This window comes from Zonotrichia albicollis, chromosome 12, assembly GCF_047830755.1.
Source record: "Zonotrichia albicollis isolate bZonAlb1 chromosome 12, bZonAlb1.hap1, whole genome shotgun sequence".
NCBI lineage: Eukaryota > Metazoa > Chordata > Aves > Passeriformes > Passerellidae > Zonotrichia > Zonotrichia albicollis.
The window spans coordinates 7,305,621-7,323,614 of NC_133830.1; the positions used below are offsets into that span (position 1 = coordinate 7,305,621).

The following is a 17,994-nucleotide window of genomic DNA, read 5'->3' on the forward strand; positions in this document are numbered from 1 at the left end:
AATCAAGCAAAACTCTCAGCTGGCCCTAATGGAATTTTCATAGTTCCACTTCTATCAAATAAAAAAATCCCATATTAAAGTGTGCTCTTCCCCTAATTCTGCCTGTCAGCTCCAGTAAGCAAGGGATTTCAGATAACACAATAGGCAGGATCAGTTCAGCCTAAGTCATGGCTGGAAGAGCAGCGATATTTACATGTTAGGTTGATTTAATGTCATTTTGTTTTAACTATATTTTCATTTAGAAATCATACAACATCACTGCTGTACTGTTAGTGGTCACTCCTAAAAAATACCCTGCCTGCTTCTAAAAAACCTCACATCAAACCCTACATCCCTGCATCACTATAAAATTCTTTTTAGAAGTTATTGGCATTGAAAAATTTATGCCAAATGCTGTAGAATTTAATGCAGATTAATCCAATAAGATTCTGTGGAGAATACTCTGAGAAGTTATAGAATTTAATAGGGAATTACCTCCCTGCTAAGGAATTTTCTCTGACAGTTTAAATACTACATAGTAAATGTATCATTTTCTATTAAATTCTATAGGATTTTTCCATAAGGGAATTGTTGGGGAGGTTAATCATTTTAATTAACCTTTTTATGTTGATGGTGACTGTTTCCTCAGCTGTACATGTTCCCAGCTGGCCAATATAACGTTAATAGAAGAGGAAGATTAAGCTAAGATGGTGAAAAACACAGCAGTGGAAAAGGAGGTCTGATGCTGTGAGAGCTGATGATCTGAAAATGGCTTTTCTTAACACACAGCATTCTAAATGGTTTTAATACTCTGGAAAGCTGTTGGAATGGTGGATTCCTATATCTACACAATGCAGAAGCATAGCAAAAGGAGACTTTTACAGAAAAGCTTCCCCCTTGCCAATATATCTCAGCTGTTTTTGTCTTTTTAAAGTGTTCAGCCCTCCCCTCCAGCCCAGGACACAGCCAAGGCTTTGGGACACTGCAGCTGTCAATGAGAAGGGGACTGAGCACATCCTCCAGCCCCAGCCTGGCCTGTGCCAGGACCCAGATGGGGCTGAGAGCAGAGGGTGGGTATCCACACTCTCCTACCCTCCAAGGCTCATCTCTCCCAATCCTAACAGCAAATTACTAAAGCACAGGCTCCCCCCAGCAGCCAGTAAGGCATAACTTCTGTTTCCTCTGTTATTAAAGCTGAGGTGCCTGCCTTTCATCAGTGCACAAAAGCTGCAAGGAGACAAGACTAGTTGCAGTCTGTTATCTGTGCCTCTGTCCAGAGTATTATTTACCCCTTGGCAGAGAGGACACCCCAGTTAATAAATAACACCCTGGAGAAAGTCTCCAAAAGTCCCCTTCTTAATGATGCCATTTTACCACATTTATGTATATCACATATTTACTTTCCCAGCATTTTCTGTTGCTTATGCAATGAACACCCTGAGATTTCTAAACCTTACTGGCTACCAAGTCCTTCAGTTCCACTAAAAACATCACCATGATTGCATTACTACTAAAACCCACGTTTGCAGGCAGGTCACCAGATCAGGGCTGCTCACTGCCCCTCAGCCTAAATAAAGTCCTCTCCCAGCAGGCACAAAACTCTTACTGGCACCTTGGAGTAAGACCCATAGTGTTTGTATCACCATGTTCATAATTCATCCATAAACTTTTCATCTCTAGAATATTTCCTTTGGCTTTCCTTAATCCTGCTTAGTCTCCTCCACTGATTTTAATGATGGCTGGCTTGCACACTGTGCTCCTCATGTTTAACTTCCCAGAACACATTACTGTCCCAGGATGAATGGATACAGGCTTTATTCTGTCCTTTCAACTTAATCATTGACAACCCTAGAAACCAAAGTACATGGTTTCAATTGACTGTTAGTTACTGTAAGAAGTGTTCTAGTCTATGCTATTATGGCTAATTTACCTTTTAATTATATTGTCCATGCTAATGCTAATTGGAATTTGATACACCCAGGTTTAACGACCCATTTTAATTGCCTTACTGAAACAAGTTACAGATTAGTTTCTTCTAAACTTCAAAGAATTTCCATTTAAGTGTAAAATCAAACTGCTCCAGTGTCTTGCTGGCAGTATAAGGTTCTGAGCAGGATTTTTTGCTGCAGTGGCTGAGCAGGAACTTGGTCTCTTGATTTGGCCTTACAAAGCACTGCTGCTGCTGTTTCCAATTACTTGAGGCTGATGTCCTGGCAGGGGCTGAACTGTGAAAGCCTATGAATAGCAATGAGGAGTCACAACAAAAAAGGATCCTAATCTGAGCAACTAAATCTGAGAAGATCCATAGCTGTGTTTTGATATTAATGTTGGTATTTTTCAGCGTGGAAGCATCCACCCCCCAGTTTTGATCTATTATTTTAATCCCAAATTACAAGAATTCTGTGGTAGTGCTCTTTCTGTTTGTTTTATCACAGCAAACATGAAGACAGCATACCAACAGAGACTGCAGATAGTATTTGAAGATATCCCCCAGGAACAGTGTAGATTTCTGCAATAATTTAGCACTGGTATAAACTCTCCTACAGCACTCAAGAGAGAGGTGACTTGGGGACAGCCTAGAAAGAGGTGAAAATAAACAAACCAAAAGGACTCAACACAGGAAAAGCATCAATAGACAGCTAAAAACTCCTGCAAAATGCATGAGAGAGGAAAGGATGGCGGGGCAGAGGTGTCAGAGTCTGACCAAAACCTTGCATTGCCCAGCCAATAGCTCATCCAAGGGGGGCTCCCAGGCACAACCCTTGGGAATGGCTGTGGTGCTGTGGTCAGTGATAGAAACCCCAGATATCTGAACTTCTTTTACTGCTTCTCTTCATCTCTTAATTCACAACACCAGTTTCTCAGGGTAGGTGAAGCACTGAGATAAGAATTGAGAACTCCAGGAAGGCCCTGTTCTGCAGCAATCCTTCCTCCTCCAGCTTCACAGTGCTGCTTCCCTCTGGCTCCAGTACAGCAATACAAAGGATGAGAATACCTCTAATTAAGGCCATTTTGGGCCAGGTTATAACGCATTCCCAATGCAGTATTGCCTGCTAGCAGCATGCTTTTGAAATGGCATCTTTCTGCTGCCAAATTCTTGGTATAGATATGCAGCTATAAGCATGAGCCTGGTGTGAGCTGTGTCTAATCTGTAAGGGATGCCTGGATAACTGCACTGGGTTTTCAGTATCTCAAGAAGTGTGGAAAGTGCAGCATTATCTGTTTTCAATGCAGCCCACTGCTAACGTTCTGAGGTCCCCAGTTAAAAAGAGTCAGTGACCCCTGCCCTGAGCAGCAGCAACCACGAGAATAACATTAGCAAATCCCTGCCACATGGCTGGAAATATAGATTTATGTTATTTTCTTACATTTCAGGCCATTTAGAAGAAGGTGCCACTGGAGTATAAAGATATTTTCAATTTATGTGATGAGGGAGCTAGACAGCCTGCCTCTGAGTTCAGCGAGCCTGTTCAGACTCCAAATTGGCAATGAATCATTGTGCTCACACAGCCACAGGCAGGAGAGGTCTGCAGAGATTGCATTCCCCTCTCCTACTGCTCCTGCAGCAGCACTGACCAGCCCACTCCAGAATTACAGAGGAGGGAAGTAAAACTCCCTGATCTCAGAAATCCAAATGCTGCATTAAACTGTAAAAATTCACAGTTAGCTTTGGGGATGGAAGGTGATTTCTTGGCTTAGTGTTCCTTTCTTAGAGCAAAAGGACACGATTACTCAAAAAAACTTACTGTGTTATTCCAGTAACGGGCCAGGGGGAGGGAGTGAAAAGCTCTGCTGTGGGAGGTGGCACTTCACACTCTTTTTGATACAGGAATTTGGAGGGCACATGTCCTATATAGTCAGGCTATCAGGGGAATAGAGGATGACAAATGTGACATTAGTTTTTAAATTGAGATCCAGAAGGGGTTTTTGGCAGCCCACCATATCTGACTTCTCTGTGGGGCAAACTGCAAGACTCCACAGTTGAGGAGCAGAGCTAGTGATGCCTTGAACACATTGGGGAGAGGTCCCTGAAGAAGTCTACAGGCTGCCAAAAAGAGAGCAGCATATCAATTTCCAAAATGTGTGAAAAGGCCTCTCAGAAAATATCACTTAAAAACCTGTTCTGGTTTTGGAGCAAAAAGAAAACTCTCCTTTGTGCACTACCAGGGTAGAGGTGGGACTCACCTGCCCAGGAATTTCCAGTGTTCAACTTACACTGGTGGGACTTACAGGAACCTCACCTATTCATAAGTGGACTGCAGAGGAGACAAAGGGTGTTTACAATACCAAATTATTCAGGATAATTAGAATGAAAGCTATTTGTGAAAGGAAGCTGAACAATCTCGCAGCACTGAGTGGCCGAGTGACAAAATGGCAAATGAAATTCAATGTTGATAAATGCAAAGTGATGTACTTGGAGAAAAACAACCCTAACTATACATACATGCTGACAGGTTCGCAATTTGCTATTGCCATGCAGTGATGAGGCCTTGGGGTCACACTCAATAGTTTTCTGGAGGTGTCAGCTGAGTGCTCAGTAGTTGTTAAAAACCAAATATTATGTTAGGAAGGAGAAAAGTAATAGAAAACTGAAAACATCACTGAACTCTGCATTAAAACCACCTGCCATATGCTGTGTACAGCTGAGGTCTTCCCATCTTGACAAGATTATGGTAAAGGAAGATAAAAAGGTACAGAAGGGACAATTCATTGCAAGTCTGGAGTGGCTTCCCCCAAAAAAACGAAGTGAATAATTTAGATTTCATCAGATTTGAAAATGGATTATTAAGGGGAAATATAAAGGCAGACAGAATGATGTGAGTAAACAAGGATGCACTTTGTAATGCAAAAAAAGTAGGAGGCGCCAAGAGAAGTTATTCAATATGCATTAAAAGCAAAAGGAAGTCTGTTCTTGTGGAACCAATCCTTGGGATGCTTTGGACACCAGAAGCCTAAAAGGGTTCAAGAGACAGAAATTTATGGAAGAAAGGTCTATCAAAGACTGTTAAATGTAATGATGCCATGAAAATCTCTGGCTAGACAAGGAATAGATATAATCTCTGGCTCAGGAAGCCTTTCAGTCTCTGTTCAGTCTTGCCCTGAAACCCTGCCCCAGTGCCCCTGTAAAAGTCTGGTACCTCATTCTGTACACCACAGCAAGACAGGGCTGGAGCTACCTGAGAGCAAGCAAAAACCTTCCCTGAACATTTTCAGTCTACTACTGAACAAAATCCAAGGCTGAATACAAAGAGTTATGTCAGAGACCAGCACTACTGATGCAGGATCTTTATTTTAAAAAGCTATTTGTTGTTCAATACTAAATTGGGTCCTGTATTTCCAATTTATATCAAAACTTGAAAATACACAGGACTCAAAGGAAATCTTTAAAATTCTCTATATACAAGAAAGCCCAGCTATCATCAGACAATAAAGCTGGCTACTTGCACTACGATTACCCAAAGGGAATAAGGATTCATTTCAGATGTACTTTCCAAGGGAAGATTTGTGAGTTCAAAGTCCTTTTTTCCTCTGCACATAAAATGCTTCCTAAGCACATTCACAAAATATTTAGCTGTAATTACAGCTCAATTTAAGAGGAGGAGGGAGTATTCACACAATTTACTTTTAAGGGAATCTTCTTCCTGTAAAAACCAACCTAACACAGTCCTAAATATGCTGCCAAAAACACAGGAAGTGACACCAAAATCTAGCAACAAACAAGTGGAGGATGTTCACCTTCCACATTGGGTAGTGTTTGTGTGTGCCTAGCTTAGTCTTTCCTTTTGCAGCTTCTACCTTAAACCTCCTGCCACAGAAATTTCTGAGGAGATTTTTGATCAATTTCTATTTTTTTTTTAAACAAAATCTCATGCAGTGGCTGCCTTTGGGAGGATTTATTTATTCTGCAGTATTGATCTCATTATTTCAGCATCTCCTCACCATACTCTTTTCTTCCCCTGTTAGCTGTAAAAAGCTGTATTTTTTTGTATGACTGCAGAATCCATCACTTCTTTTCAAAAGTTCCACAGGCATGAAGGCAGGATAAAGCTGTGGTACTTTTCACCTAAGGCTAGCAGCCCGGGATTTTCTGTTTTAGCTGGAATCTTATTATTTCTCCATAAAACATTAGCTAACTCTTCCCCACAGCTGGCAGATGCAACTCCAGCACATGGATCACCGATCTGACTGGATCCATGAGTGAGAAGCTGCACTGCAGCCACTCCAACAGCTACTGAATAAATGTAACCTCAGGTTCCAGTGTCCCTCAGCCACTCTCCAAGCTGGGGCTCTGACCTCTGAGTCAGTTTGGGCACTTGAGAAACATTTTACATATGGGTTACGTGAAAAATCCTGGGTTTCAAATCAGGCCCACGAGAACGCCAGCAGTGAAGGGGAGCTGGGTGGCTCATACCAGACAGAGATCACCTTGTTCCTAATGCTACTCCTTACTCCAAAAGGAGATTTCATCTACATTTAGGAAGCTGAGCCCTCAGCTATGGAGAAATAAATCTGGAGTAGCTATCCTGACTTCAAAGCAGATACTACAAGTTTTAGGCCAGCATGGAGAATAGAATTTTGTGCACGCAGTGCAGTCAGAGGAGTTTAACTTCCCTTTGGAGGGGACCCTGTGCTCCCCAGAATGGGCCTAATTGGCCAAAGCTCTCTCCAGCTAGCTGCCACAGCAAGCACTCACAGCAGGGAACTCCAGGAGGAAGCGGAAAAATAAGGCTATTAGAGCAGTGTTTTCCTTTGCTAAAACGCAGGCAGAGGTGTCCAACATTTGTTAATAGCAGTGATTCTGTGACAGCTGAAGCAAAGCCTGCTTAAAGCCAGACCAAGTTTACAGATGTGTTGTTGATTATTTTGAATAATTAAATGGTGTAAAACCCAGCTGTGATGAATAGCACTGGGGTCACAATTCATACATAATTGAGAAGAGTGAGTCGCATTTGATCATCCTGATCAAATTCTACTCTCTGGAGAATAAATGTTTGTCCTGAATACCATCAACATTGTTAAATGCCTCAATATTCCTGCTCAGCCATCCAGCCAGCAGTCAATTGAACTAAATCACTTTAACACCTTACACATTTGCCTTCCTCATGAATACAAAATGTTTCTAACTTACACAACGCTTTTTTGGCATCAGACAAAGCAGACACTCTTTATAGACAGTAACCAAACAGCAACAATAAACGTTTTAAATGATCCCATTAAAAACAATTCCTGAATACAATCTTGTCTTTACAGTGCAGTAAGCAAAGAATCTGTAGATATAAGGCCACCTATTTGGGTTCAGTGCCTTGTTTGCAAGCAGAGCTGCTGCTCTGGTTCACAGGCAGAAACACACTTTCTTTTGCTCATGGGGAAGCCAGAAGTGCAACTCCATGTGGCTTCCTAGGGCTTCTCCTGTTTCTCAGTATTTCCAAATGTTCACCAGTGACTGATTAGACTGACTCTGCTGTCTTATGCTGCATGATGTTTACCATGCTTGCATAATATGGGTTTGGTAACCCAGAGGTAAAAAACTACTTTCACTCCATTGGAATTATCTCCAAATGACAGCATATTTATAGGTCAGAATCTGTTTTACACAGGTAGCAAGATGCAAATTCAAAAATAGTCACCTTAGGTAAATACCACCAAGAAAACCTCAAATCCTTTCTTCTTGGTTTTACTGGAACAAAATAATCAATGACTTTGATAGCAGTCTCTCCTGCCTGAATAGAGCATGAACAAGAACTCAAGGAACTAACTCACAGTTTGGGTTTTCATCAAAGACCAAATTCTACTATTTTATTCATTGCAATCAATGTTTCACTCAGGGAATATATGACTTTTCAGATGAGCAAGAGGAGCAAATTCTGCAGCAAGAAGAGTAAAATAATTGCAAGAAAACCCTCAAGTTAAAAATGACAGTTTGTGTCTTCATGTTGTTCCTGGGGGCTTGCAGGCAGCTTTTCATATTCAAGAAAAACCCAAGAGGGCTCCCCCTTAAAGGCACCAAATCTGTGGTGGTTAGAAAGCATCTGTAAATGTCCAGTCTCACGCTGCTCATAGTTGGTAGGAAATTGGTATCATCCTGTTTCTTCTGATACATTTGAGCACTGCATTTACCTGACATGACAGCCTCACATAGATGTCACATGGTCCCCAATCATTAATATACTTAATTAACATAATTAACTTTAGGAAAACAACATTTTATTTGTGGGTCATTAATCGTACCTCAAAGTCTTCTGAGAACCCATGCTGGTTATTAGAATACAGCTCACTGATGTGTTTAACAAACTGCTTGACTGGAATTGCTTCCATATCATCTGTAGAAAAAAAAAAGATATAGTCAGAGTTGCTCTTTGTTTCATACATAAAACTTGAGGAGAGTAAGTCTTCACTTGATATAATTTAGATCAGAGTTCCCAGGGGCAGAGCTAGTTCAGTAGGCAGTAATAAGAAATCTTGATAAATCTGGCCAGTTTTGAGGTAAACATTTCATTGTATTTCCAATTCTAAGCACTACAATTATAAATACTGAGAGCCTGTTCCCTGGGATGCTGATTTATAAACAATTGAAGTTCAATGATAATCAGGTCTCGCTCAGTTTGAAGATGGCCGTGGATGGGATGATGAAACCTCCTCTCCTTTCACATTATATAAAAAGAACAGAAGAGACCTCAAATGTGAAAATTCAGTTGACAGTTACTCCCAGTAAGTTGTACCAGGCTGAGCAAACACACAAGCCTTTCTTATTAAAGTTATTAACTTTTTTCCCTTTCACACAATAATGTGGAATCCAAATGGACTGATGAAACTGCTTCTCAGCAAAAGAGCAGGCAAACACAACACTCACTTTGATTTGAGTTCTCTCTCATGCCAGACATTATTCAGACATTGAATATTATTGAATATCCCACTTGACCATTTGCTCTTGCACAGCACAGTGCAGTGCCACCCAACATATCAGTAAATCACCCTTATATGTCTTCTTACAAGAAAGAAGTTGAAGACTGAACCTGAAGACAAACAAGACTGTTTTGAGCACCTGGGACTCCAGGCAGATTCTAATAAAGCTGGGGTGTGGGATGGCTGCCTTGTTCCTCTATTTAGCTCCCAAAAAAGGCCTGGATATTGTTATGACCACCACTGCAGTTGGCAGAAAAGCTGTGCTTGCCAAGATTTGCCAGTTAATATTTTCAGTCTGGCATTTAGAAAATGCAAATTGCTATACAACTGTGATTACTTTCAGCATATGAAATAATCTATTGCCTGATGGCTACTATTGTCTGATCATGCGATTTTATGGCAATACCCTGTATTTATATAATCCATTTAATATTCTTCTGAAGATAGCATCTAGGTTATGTTTACTCCCAGTAATTCAGTGGTGTATTTCTGCTCCCATTTAGCAGACATATGGTTTGGTGCTACAGCTGCATTATAATCTGGATTCTTTTCCTTTTAAACATCTACATTATGATAGAAAAAATCCAAATATTTCTACAGATACTTAGCAAAATTTAACGATAAATAAATAGATGTGACATTTACTGTATTCAGAGTGAAAGATCTTTGGCAGCTAAAACCTCTAAGCTGTCACATACGCTTTTCTTAGCAAAGGGTATGAAGATCTGTATGTGTAAATGAGGTTCTACTTTGGCAAGAATTTTATAGATCCCTGACAATCTGATTTCTTTCCAGCTGATGGCAGTTAATATTGACCATGTCATTACTTCTCTCCTTTTATTTTATAAGGTAACGCTCTAAGGTGGCTGTTTGCATCTATTGACATTTTCAGATCTTAATCAGCTCTCTTCTATTTTATTTACAAGGGCCAATTGTTAAAGATATGTTTGCAATCTGGTCACCTCACAGTATAGTAATGCTACTTTAATTAACCACATGCTCATTTACTGAATAATACAGAATTCAAAACATTTGACAAGTGTATGCTCTTAGCAAAATGCTGCAGCCTGCAGAAATGCTGGCATTTAAAAATATTTAAGTGGTAACATTTATTCTATATAATATCTGAAATATCATAATCTCATAGCATTTATATCAATATTTTTACAGCCAAGACATTTGAATAGAATGATTTATAGGAATCATAGAAATCTACAGAAAGAACCTGTAAAACAGTATTTTCTCTTCTGAAAAGTAACCCATACATCCTAGATTTCATTGAAAATAGTTTCTGCTATGATAGCAATTACATTTAATCCCACAAGAGAAGCTCCACAGTTATAATTTGGATTTTTTCCGTGTGTAGTTTTAGCTCAACTGAGACCAACCAAAGTAAAGGATTGGCTGCAGCAGACCGGTGTGTCCAAGCTAATTTTGCAGAAGGCAGAATTTAACTTTAATTGTGATCTGTGAGCCAAAAAATACATTAGAGGATAACATGCTCTCCAGTCTATTGAATTCCCACCAATTTCAAGGATGGGTCTGCACCAGAAACCCATGGCAAAGCGTGGTTATTTTTCTTTTTATCATCATCACTGCATGGTGGCAGTATGTCTCCACCTTTATCCCCACTGCTACTTCACTTCTCTCTTGTTAACTGTCCTTTAGTGCTTCTCCTCCCTTTTTCCTCTTCTGCATTTTCATTCTTACTCCCTCTAGAAGCCTTAACCCAGTGCAGTTTCTCACCATATTTTATGACATGGGTAACAATTAGACATTAAATAATTAAAAAGGAAGTATTGTTGACATATGAGTTCACTGGGTCAGAGGGAAACGAAGGTGCCCATCATCTCAGGAAAACCACACTGGAGCAAATATAATTATTACACATCAGAAAGATTAAAATCAGGACTGTGAACATTAGAAACTTAAAAAACAGTTTAAGGTTTCCAGCTTTCAAACTGGTGGGGTAACATGGTCCAGCATGGTCTGTGACAGGGACAGGCACAGCCCTGAGGGGGTGGGTAACCCACAGGGTGGTGGCATGTGGCTGGTCCTCCCTGCACAGCCACTTGCTGCAGCTGATGGCCACAGGAAGGCAGCTGCACAGGAGACAGAGCCTCTCACATCAACCAGCGAAAAAGGACAATGCTGAAGCAATCTGGGCTGGAATTTTCTATTCATAACCTTCAACTCCAAACTCCTGCCCAGGAACACAAATCACTTAAGCTGGATACAGGCATGCTTGGCCATGGGCAGCCTGCCAGGCCTCTGGCAGAGTGTGTGCTAACACACCCAGCACTCTGGAATGGCCTGAGCTGGTGTTATCTGGAGATGGCTGTGACCTTCTCCAGGAAAACCAAGATGTAGCTAGATGCACAGAACCTGATTTTCCTTTAGCTATAGTCAGCCCAAAGGCTTTGGTTAAGCCTTCTTTCCATCTTACAGCAAACAGACTTCAATGACTGTAATTCTTTTAGTCGATTGAAGAGATTAATAGAATCCTATAATGGCTAATTAGCAGCTCTCCATTGTTCTGTGCAAATTCACTTTTGCACTATATACTCTTTCCCATCAAGAAGCTGGAGTGACATTTGATATTGTCACTGCAATCCTTACATTATGAAAGACCTACACATTATTCAAAGAGAAGAGGGAGGTGTTTTAATAACATACCTTCACCTCTTACGCTGCAGATATAATTACATTTCTGTCTAGCTTGGGTTTAGCCATCTGTTTTATCAGTGTCAATAAAGTGATTCTGGATTTACTTCACTGTGAAATATGAGCTGAATCTGGCACCATAATAACATACTAACCCTTTGTGTTACACAGAGAAAGAAGTATACTTGGACAATATTTTAGTAATTTTTTTTATAATCAGATACTACCAAAGCTGACATGTGGCAGGGTATGTTTAATTTTCGTGCTAAATATTTCATATATTGGTGGAGTTCCCATCTTGACTTGCTGGCCCAAGTCAAACACCTGAGAGGAGTATCAAATAAACCCAAAGGGGAGCACATGGCAGCTCATTTCCTGCCACAAAGAGACAATGCCAATAAGAAAATCATGTTTGTCTAAAAAAATGACTGTAGAGGAAAACCTTCACTAACACCTCCTTTTTAAAGAAATGGCAATTGCAAATGCAGAATATTTAGCACATTCCTTTATAAGACAGACACCTTCAAAAGAAGCCCAAAGCATATAGAAGCAATAAGGTTGGAACAGGGTTACATTTTAAGTTTGGATAATTAGTAATCCTACCAGGAAGGATTTTCCCATAGCTCCCACTTAATAAGCTGCCTTTGTAATGTTAAAGCAATAGGGGCCAATTTTCAAAGAAAAATAGGATATCCTATCAGAAATGACATTTCCACATAATAGGGTCTCAGATTCATTTTGATTCATTTATAGTCTGAGAGCTCACCGGATAGTTTAGTGGCATTGTATTAGAATAGATGGGTTTGGGTCAGGAATTAATGAAGAAGGTCAAAACCAAAGTGCTTCCTCATATTACCTTTATTTAGATGGAGTTTTGGTGTTTCTGAACACCAGATGTTTGACACATGAAATAGTCTTGGTAAGAAAATTCTCCATGCCTTTTGTTCTGTCTGTAAAGGCTTTCTGTTCTTCAGCTATTACCTTAGCCAGCCTCCTAAATCCAATATACTCCCTGCACCTTATGCCTTATTCTTAATGTGAAAGCTTATTTGGTTGGTTTGTGAGTCCCTGCACTTCAGTCTCTCATTTACTAAGCCACCTGGATTCATGTGCCAGGGCTGTCACGTGCCTTGGTCCATCTGCTCCCACAGCAGCCACTGAATGCTCTGTGCCATCTCTGCATCCCAGGAGCATCTCCATCAATCCTCAGTGAGCTCTTCACAGGATGAAGAGATTCTCCCTCTGCCCTGTCCTTGCCTGGGGGGCTGAGTAGTGATCTGAATCCACCTGCTAAGCTGGCTGATGGCTGTAAGAAAGGATTTCTTGATTTCTGGGGAAGGGGAAGAATTAGTTGTTGGTGGGACAGATGGGTTGATCCTACTCATACGGATGAAGAATAGTGAAGTGACAGAAAACTTCTCTTTCTGAAGGCAGCACAAACCCAACTTGGCTTATGATAATCATTAAACCAGTGACATGGTTAGGAACATTGATCCTGAACATAGAGAATGCACTATGAACAGTGTATCCTTGCAGTTCTCATTTTCTGCAAAAAAGTCTTCCCAAAATATCCACCAGTGGGATTGTAACAGGACTGGATTTGATCTCTTAACTCCCTGAAAAATAACATATATGAAAAATGCTTTCCCATATCCATAGCAAAAAAACGCCTTTCTGTTCCCAGCAACACTCAGCCCTGGGATGCTACTTCAGCTTCCACTCTCTTACTCTCCACTCCTAGGAAGAACATTGAATGCAATCATTTTTAAAAAGATTTTTATTTATTATTAACTACCTTCAGTGAAGTTTCATGGGTTTTTGACTTTTTATAAGGTGGGATGGAAAAATTCTGCAAGCAGCTGGAATACCTACCATCAAAATTTCAGATGCATTTCACTTAAAATGGAATCTAAGAGCCATTGCATAAGCTACAATACATCCCAGAGTGAAGGCTGCCAGAGCTATGGCAGCAGGAATAACGATGTGGAGTGTGATATTCTGTCTCTACAAGAGTGGCTGAGCATATAGAACACTGCCAGGATGAATAGCACACCCTGGGGCAAAATTCTGCCCCAGCAGAGGTTATTAAAAATTCCCATCAACTCAATTGTCCACATCTAGAGAACAGCTTAGACAAAAGGATATAAACCCACAGACTGAGCATCCACTCTGAAGTACACATACTTAAAAGGGCTTGAAACTTCACACACTGCTCAAATTTTGGCACAGATTGAATTTGAAATGCCTGAGCAGACAGAAATAGCCAGCCCCTGCCCTAAGTCACCCAAATACTGGACTCTACCAGTGATTCCACACATAAAGCAGGGCAGGGCCCAGCTTTCTTCAAACCATTTCAGATTTCATGCAGTTGAATTATAAATTTATATTGTCAGAGCCTTTAATTCTGCAGTATACTGGCTTTCCCTGCATAACTATTTAGAATAAGAATGCAACTAAAGCCATTGTATTTCAATTGCAATAATTAATCTTTCTGACTAATTGCATTTACTTGCTGTATAAAAATTTCCAGAAATATAATAACAGCTTTATTTGTATAATGTTAGTAATAATTAATTTATGATAAAACAAAGTCATTAAAAAGCCTCAGTATTGAGAAGGTGTCTGCCTTCTGTGGCGATCAAATCTCCATAAATACTATAAAGACTATGCAATAGATTTCATTCTAGGACATCAAAATACCTGTTGAAAATCTCTTAAGGGTGGCATCTTCCTGAAGTCACTGACCTCAATAATTAAGACAAATTATAAATTAAAATGAATTAAGATGAATAAGAACTCATTAAGAATTGATTACTGTGGGCATTATTCCTCATTATAGCTCACTTCTTTGTAATCATGTGTTTATGAAGCATTATTTTTAACAAAAAGCACCTTTCAAAGTGAAAAGGCATGGAAAGCACTTTGAACACATTTGAAGGTCCTGGAAAGATGGGCATGCTGAAAGAAAAACAGGAGTCTTTTCAGCAAGATAATTGCTATCTATTTGTTATAATCAAGTCAAATGAACACAAGGGCAGACTTCTGATAAAGGGAAGACATATGAAAAAGCAGAATATGAAAAACCACCTGTGCAATTCTGAAGCTACATTCATCTCTCTTGCTTCAAGACTTAATCTACTACAATGCTATTAGCCATGTGTCACTCAGGAATATAAAGATGTTAATGATAAAATTTTATATGTGTCAAAATAAGAGCTCACTTTAAATCTGCTCGTACAAAGATTAGGTTATCATTAATTATAAATGTAATAGCAATACACTTCTTGCCTTTAAGCAAAAAGCCAATTTCAGTCTAAGAGAATGAAATAATGTGAATTTTTCCTTAGCCCAGATATTAAACATTATCTTATTTGGTATTGCCAGTTAAGAACGCAATTTTTATCTCACAGAGTTCCATCCTCAGGTCCTAGTCCTGCCCTCAATAACACTCAAGCTTTACATTTGAGCTCAGGAAGATCCAACTCTAGGGCTCTGCCTCTCAGTGTAACAGCTCTCAGAAAAGGATCTATCTGCATTTCACATGGCCACAATAAAAACACATTGTTTTGTGTTGTAGCCAACCCTTGAAGCCTCCACTAGAAGAACCACAACTAGACATAATACCATAAATTCTACAGTGTACTACTGCAGGAGTAGGGCTGGTACCAGAGCAAAATGAAGGTGGATGTTCCCTAAAATACCTTGATGTTTTCCTGGCTTCAGAGGATGGCTGTGTTTGCCATATTGCACTCATGAATTTAATTGAAGCTGAAGATAGGTACAATTCACAATATGGTGCTGGAACATAAATCCACAGGGAGCAGAGAGCAGAAATAAAGTCTTAAGCAGCTGAAGAGCACCACCTCTGTGCTCAGTGAAGAGCTTCATGCCCTTGAGAAAGGCTGCAGTTCCTGCTCCTCCCAAGGCTCACTGTGCTCAGTGCACTGGCACTGTCTGTCCTGGGCTCTGCTCTTCAGCTCTGGGGATGCAACTTGAGACAGCCACATCTTAGCAGAAAACAGTGAGATACCTGTGCTGAGAACCTGCAGTTTCCTTGTCAAATGAGATGCTCATTACTGTCTCTTAAAAGAAACAGTTTGTCAAAGGGTGCATGCTACCAGAACACAGCAGCTGAGCCTGTAAAAAACACATCAAGTCTGACCCCTGGCATTTGTCAGGAAAGGTTCAAGGCACTATTCAAGTTATTGAAGAGCTAAGAATTAATAAGATGGACTCATGATGGGACTCCTTGTAACCATGAAGATATAGAGGGAATGAAAGAGGGTCATGGGTGCCCTGGCCTTCACACCCTGGTGGGTGTGAGGTGGCAAAGCACTTTTCATTGCTATTCCTCTATTTCCTGGACTTGTACACCCATACTGAGACATTCTTGAAGAACCATGAGTGTTTCTCCATCAGCTTCTGCCACTAGTTTGTTAAAATACATTATTAATAAACTCCATGACAAGTTAAAAAAATAATTTGCTGTCATTTAAACCTAAAACTGAACATACCATGATCCGACAACTAGGAAATGTTTCGTAAGTCTTGTCCTCTAGACACAGCTGAAATGATTGGCATCACCTCTGAGAAATTTTACTTATACTGAAAATATAAGACATGAAATACTTCTGGAAAATATGGTAAATGAATCAGCTGCATTGGCCAGCTGTTTTGTTCTTTGTGAACTGTGCTTCCCTGGACTGTGGTCAAAACTACACAGAGATTTGAGCTTGCCCATCAGGTGAAGCCTCAAGTCCCTCTGTACTGACCTCACCTCAAGTCCCACAGCACCCATTGTGCCCATGGGCTGGGCAAGGGAGCAGTAAAGTCACAGCAAGATCCAGAACAATGCTCCACCCAAGAGCAGGAAAACTCTGACACAAAGGTGAGGAGGAGGTTAGAAGTGGAATTTTTATTCATGTCACTGTTTGATATCATCTAAGTTGCACAGAGCTGCACTTCTGCAGTGTTTTGGGGAGCATGTCTTGATAGGACAAGAAAGGTGAACTCCTAAGGGATGGATGCATTTTGGTTTCATGGTTGCAAAACTCACAGGTCTGCAGCTGTGATGCTGCTGTTGTTACTTTCCTGACTCTACTGGAAAGGATCAACTCCAGAAAGTCAACCAGATAGTGACCCAGCAACAGGAAGACCAAATATACAGAAGCAGAAGCAGCTTTGCTGAACGAGACCCTGCAAAGAGCAAATGTTTCATAAAAGAGATCCAGGCAAAGATGATGTGTATGTAGCTAAAATTACCTGAGCATGGAGACAAAGGGAGAAGTTACAGAGAATTAATTTTGTTGGGCAGAATGGCAGGGGAGTTTTCAGAAATCTGCCATTGATTACAGATGCATAACTATTAGGTGCAAGGCTTATGTGAGTTGAGATTCAAACCTCAGATGTAATATCCAGCGGGTGACTCAGATAATGACAACTCCTTTGTCCTGTGTTTCTCTAGATCAAGCAGTGCAGATAATTATGAATAAGGATAATGATTTGGATCTCAGGGAGAATTTGCAGATAGGTACACACCTATGGGTGATGTGGCTTCCTGCACAATAATTAAGTATGTAGCCAAGGGAAGTGAAGTAGAAAATGGATAAAATTATTTCTCTGCAAGAGGATTTTTTAGATGTCACACCTGAAAAGTCACACTGTGTGCCTATAGCAGGTAGCTGGCAGTCTGATTTAGAGCTCATAGAGCTGAGAAAACAGAGGGTTTGCATAACCAAGAGCAGGACATTGTGCAGAAATAAACACAAACACTACCTGTGACTGTGCCAGCACGTCATGGAGCAGAGCAGTGGCACACAGAAACACAGTGCTCTTCTGGAACCCTGAGCTGTGTCAGGAACTCTCTGTGCCTGCCTCCCAAGCACACCTGGGCCAGGACCAGCCAACCCAGACCCACTCAGTTCCCTCTGCCCAGAAGCTCGCTGTGTGCTGAGATGGGTCTTGGCAAACCTGCTGGACACCTTCAGCCACTCTGCTGCTCTAATTGCCATCAGTGTGGCTGCTTGCTCTTCACCAAGGGTGGAACTTGGTCCACTCAGCTGTAGGAGGTAGAGACACAGTCCCACAGAGACCTAGGGAAATTCCTCTTGTAAAGATGGGGTTTCACAATCTAACAAGTTTACTTTAAAAAGCGACTTTCTGTGAAAATGCCACTTGCATTTTGCTTCTAGTATCAACATGGCAAGTAAGACTTTCTCACACCCTGCGGCAACTTCCAGAGGAAAAGTTCAGAGGCTTATCATTTCATCAGTTGCCATCAGTGTAAAGGAGAATTTTGTCATTTCATGTTCTTAAGGCATTTCAGTGGGCTGCCTATGTGGGAGCAGCAGCTGACGTCAGGGGAAGACTGTCATGTAGCAACAGGTATATGGGGGAAACTAGCCCACAGCTACAGCTCCAAACAAGGCAAATGCCTCTGAGAGCTTC

The 17,994-nt window shown here is 40.7% G+C and overlaps 1 protein-coding gene across 1 annotated transcript in view; it reads right to left on the reverse strand.

Moving 5' to 3' along the window:
* The window catches only part of PTPRG (protein tyrosine phosphatase receptor type G), a 387,825-nt gene that overhangs the window by 18,914 nt on the left and 350,917 nt on the right, over positions 1 to 17,994 (reverse strand). The window contains exon 15 of the mRNA XM_074550465.1: positions 8,209 to 8,300. Coding sequence (XP_074406566.1) covers positions 8,209 to 8,300 — 92 coding nt within the window. The remainder of the gene's footprint in view (positions 1 to 8,208; positions 8,301 to 17,994) is intronic.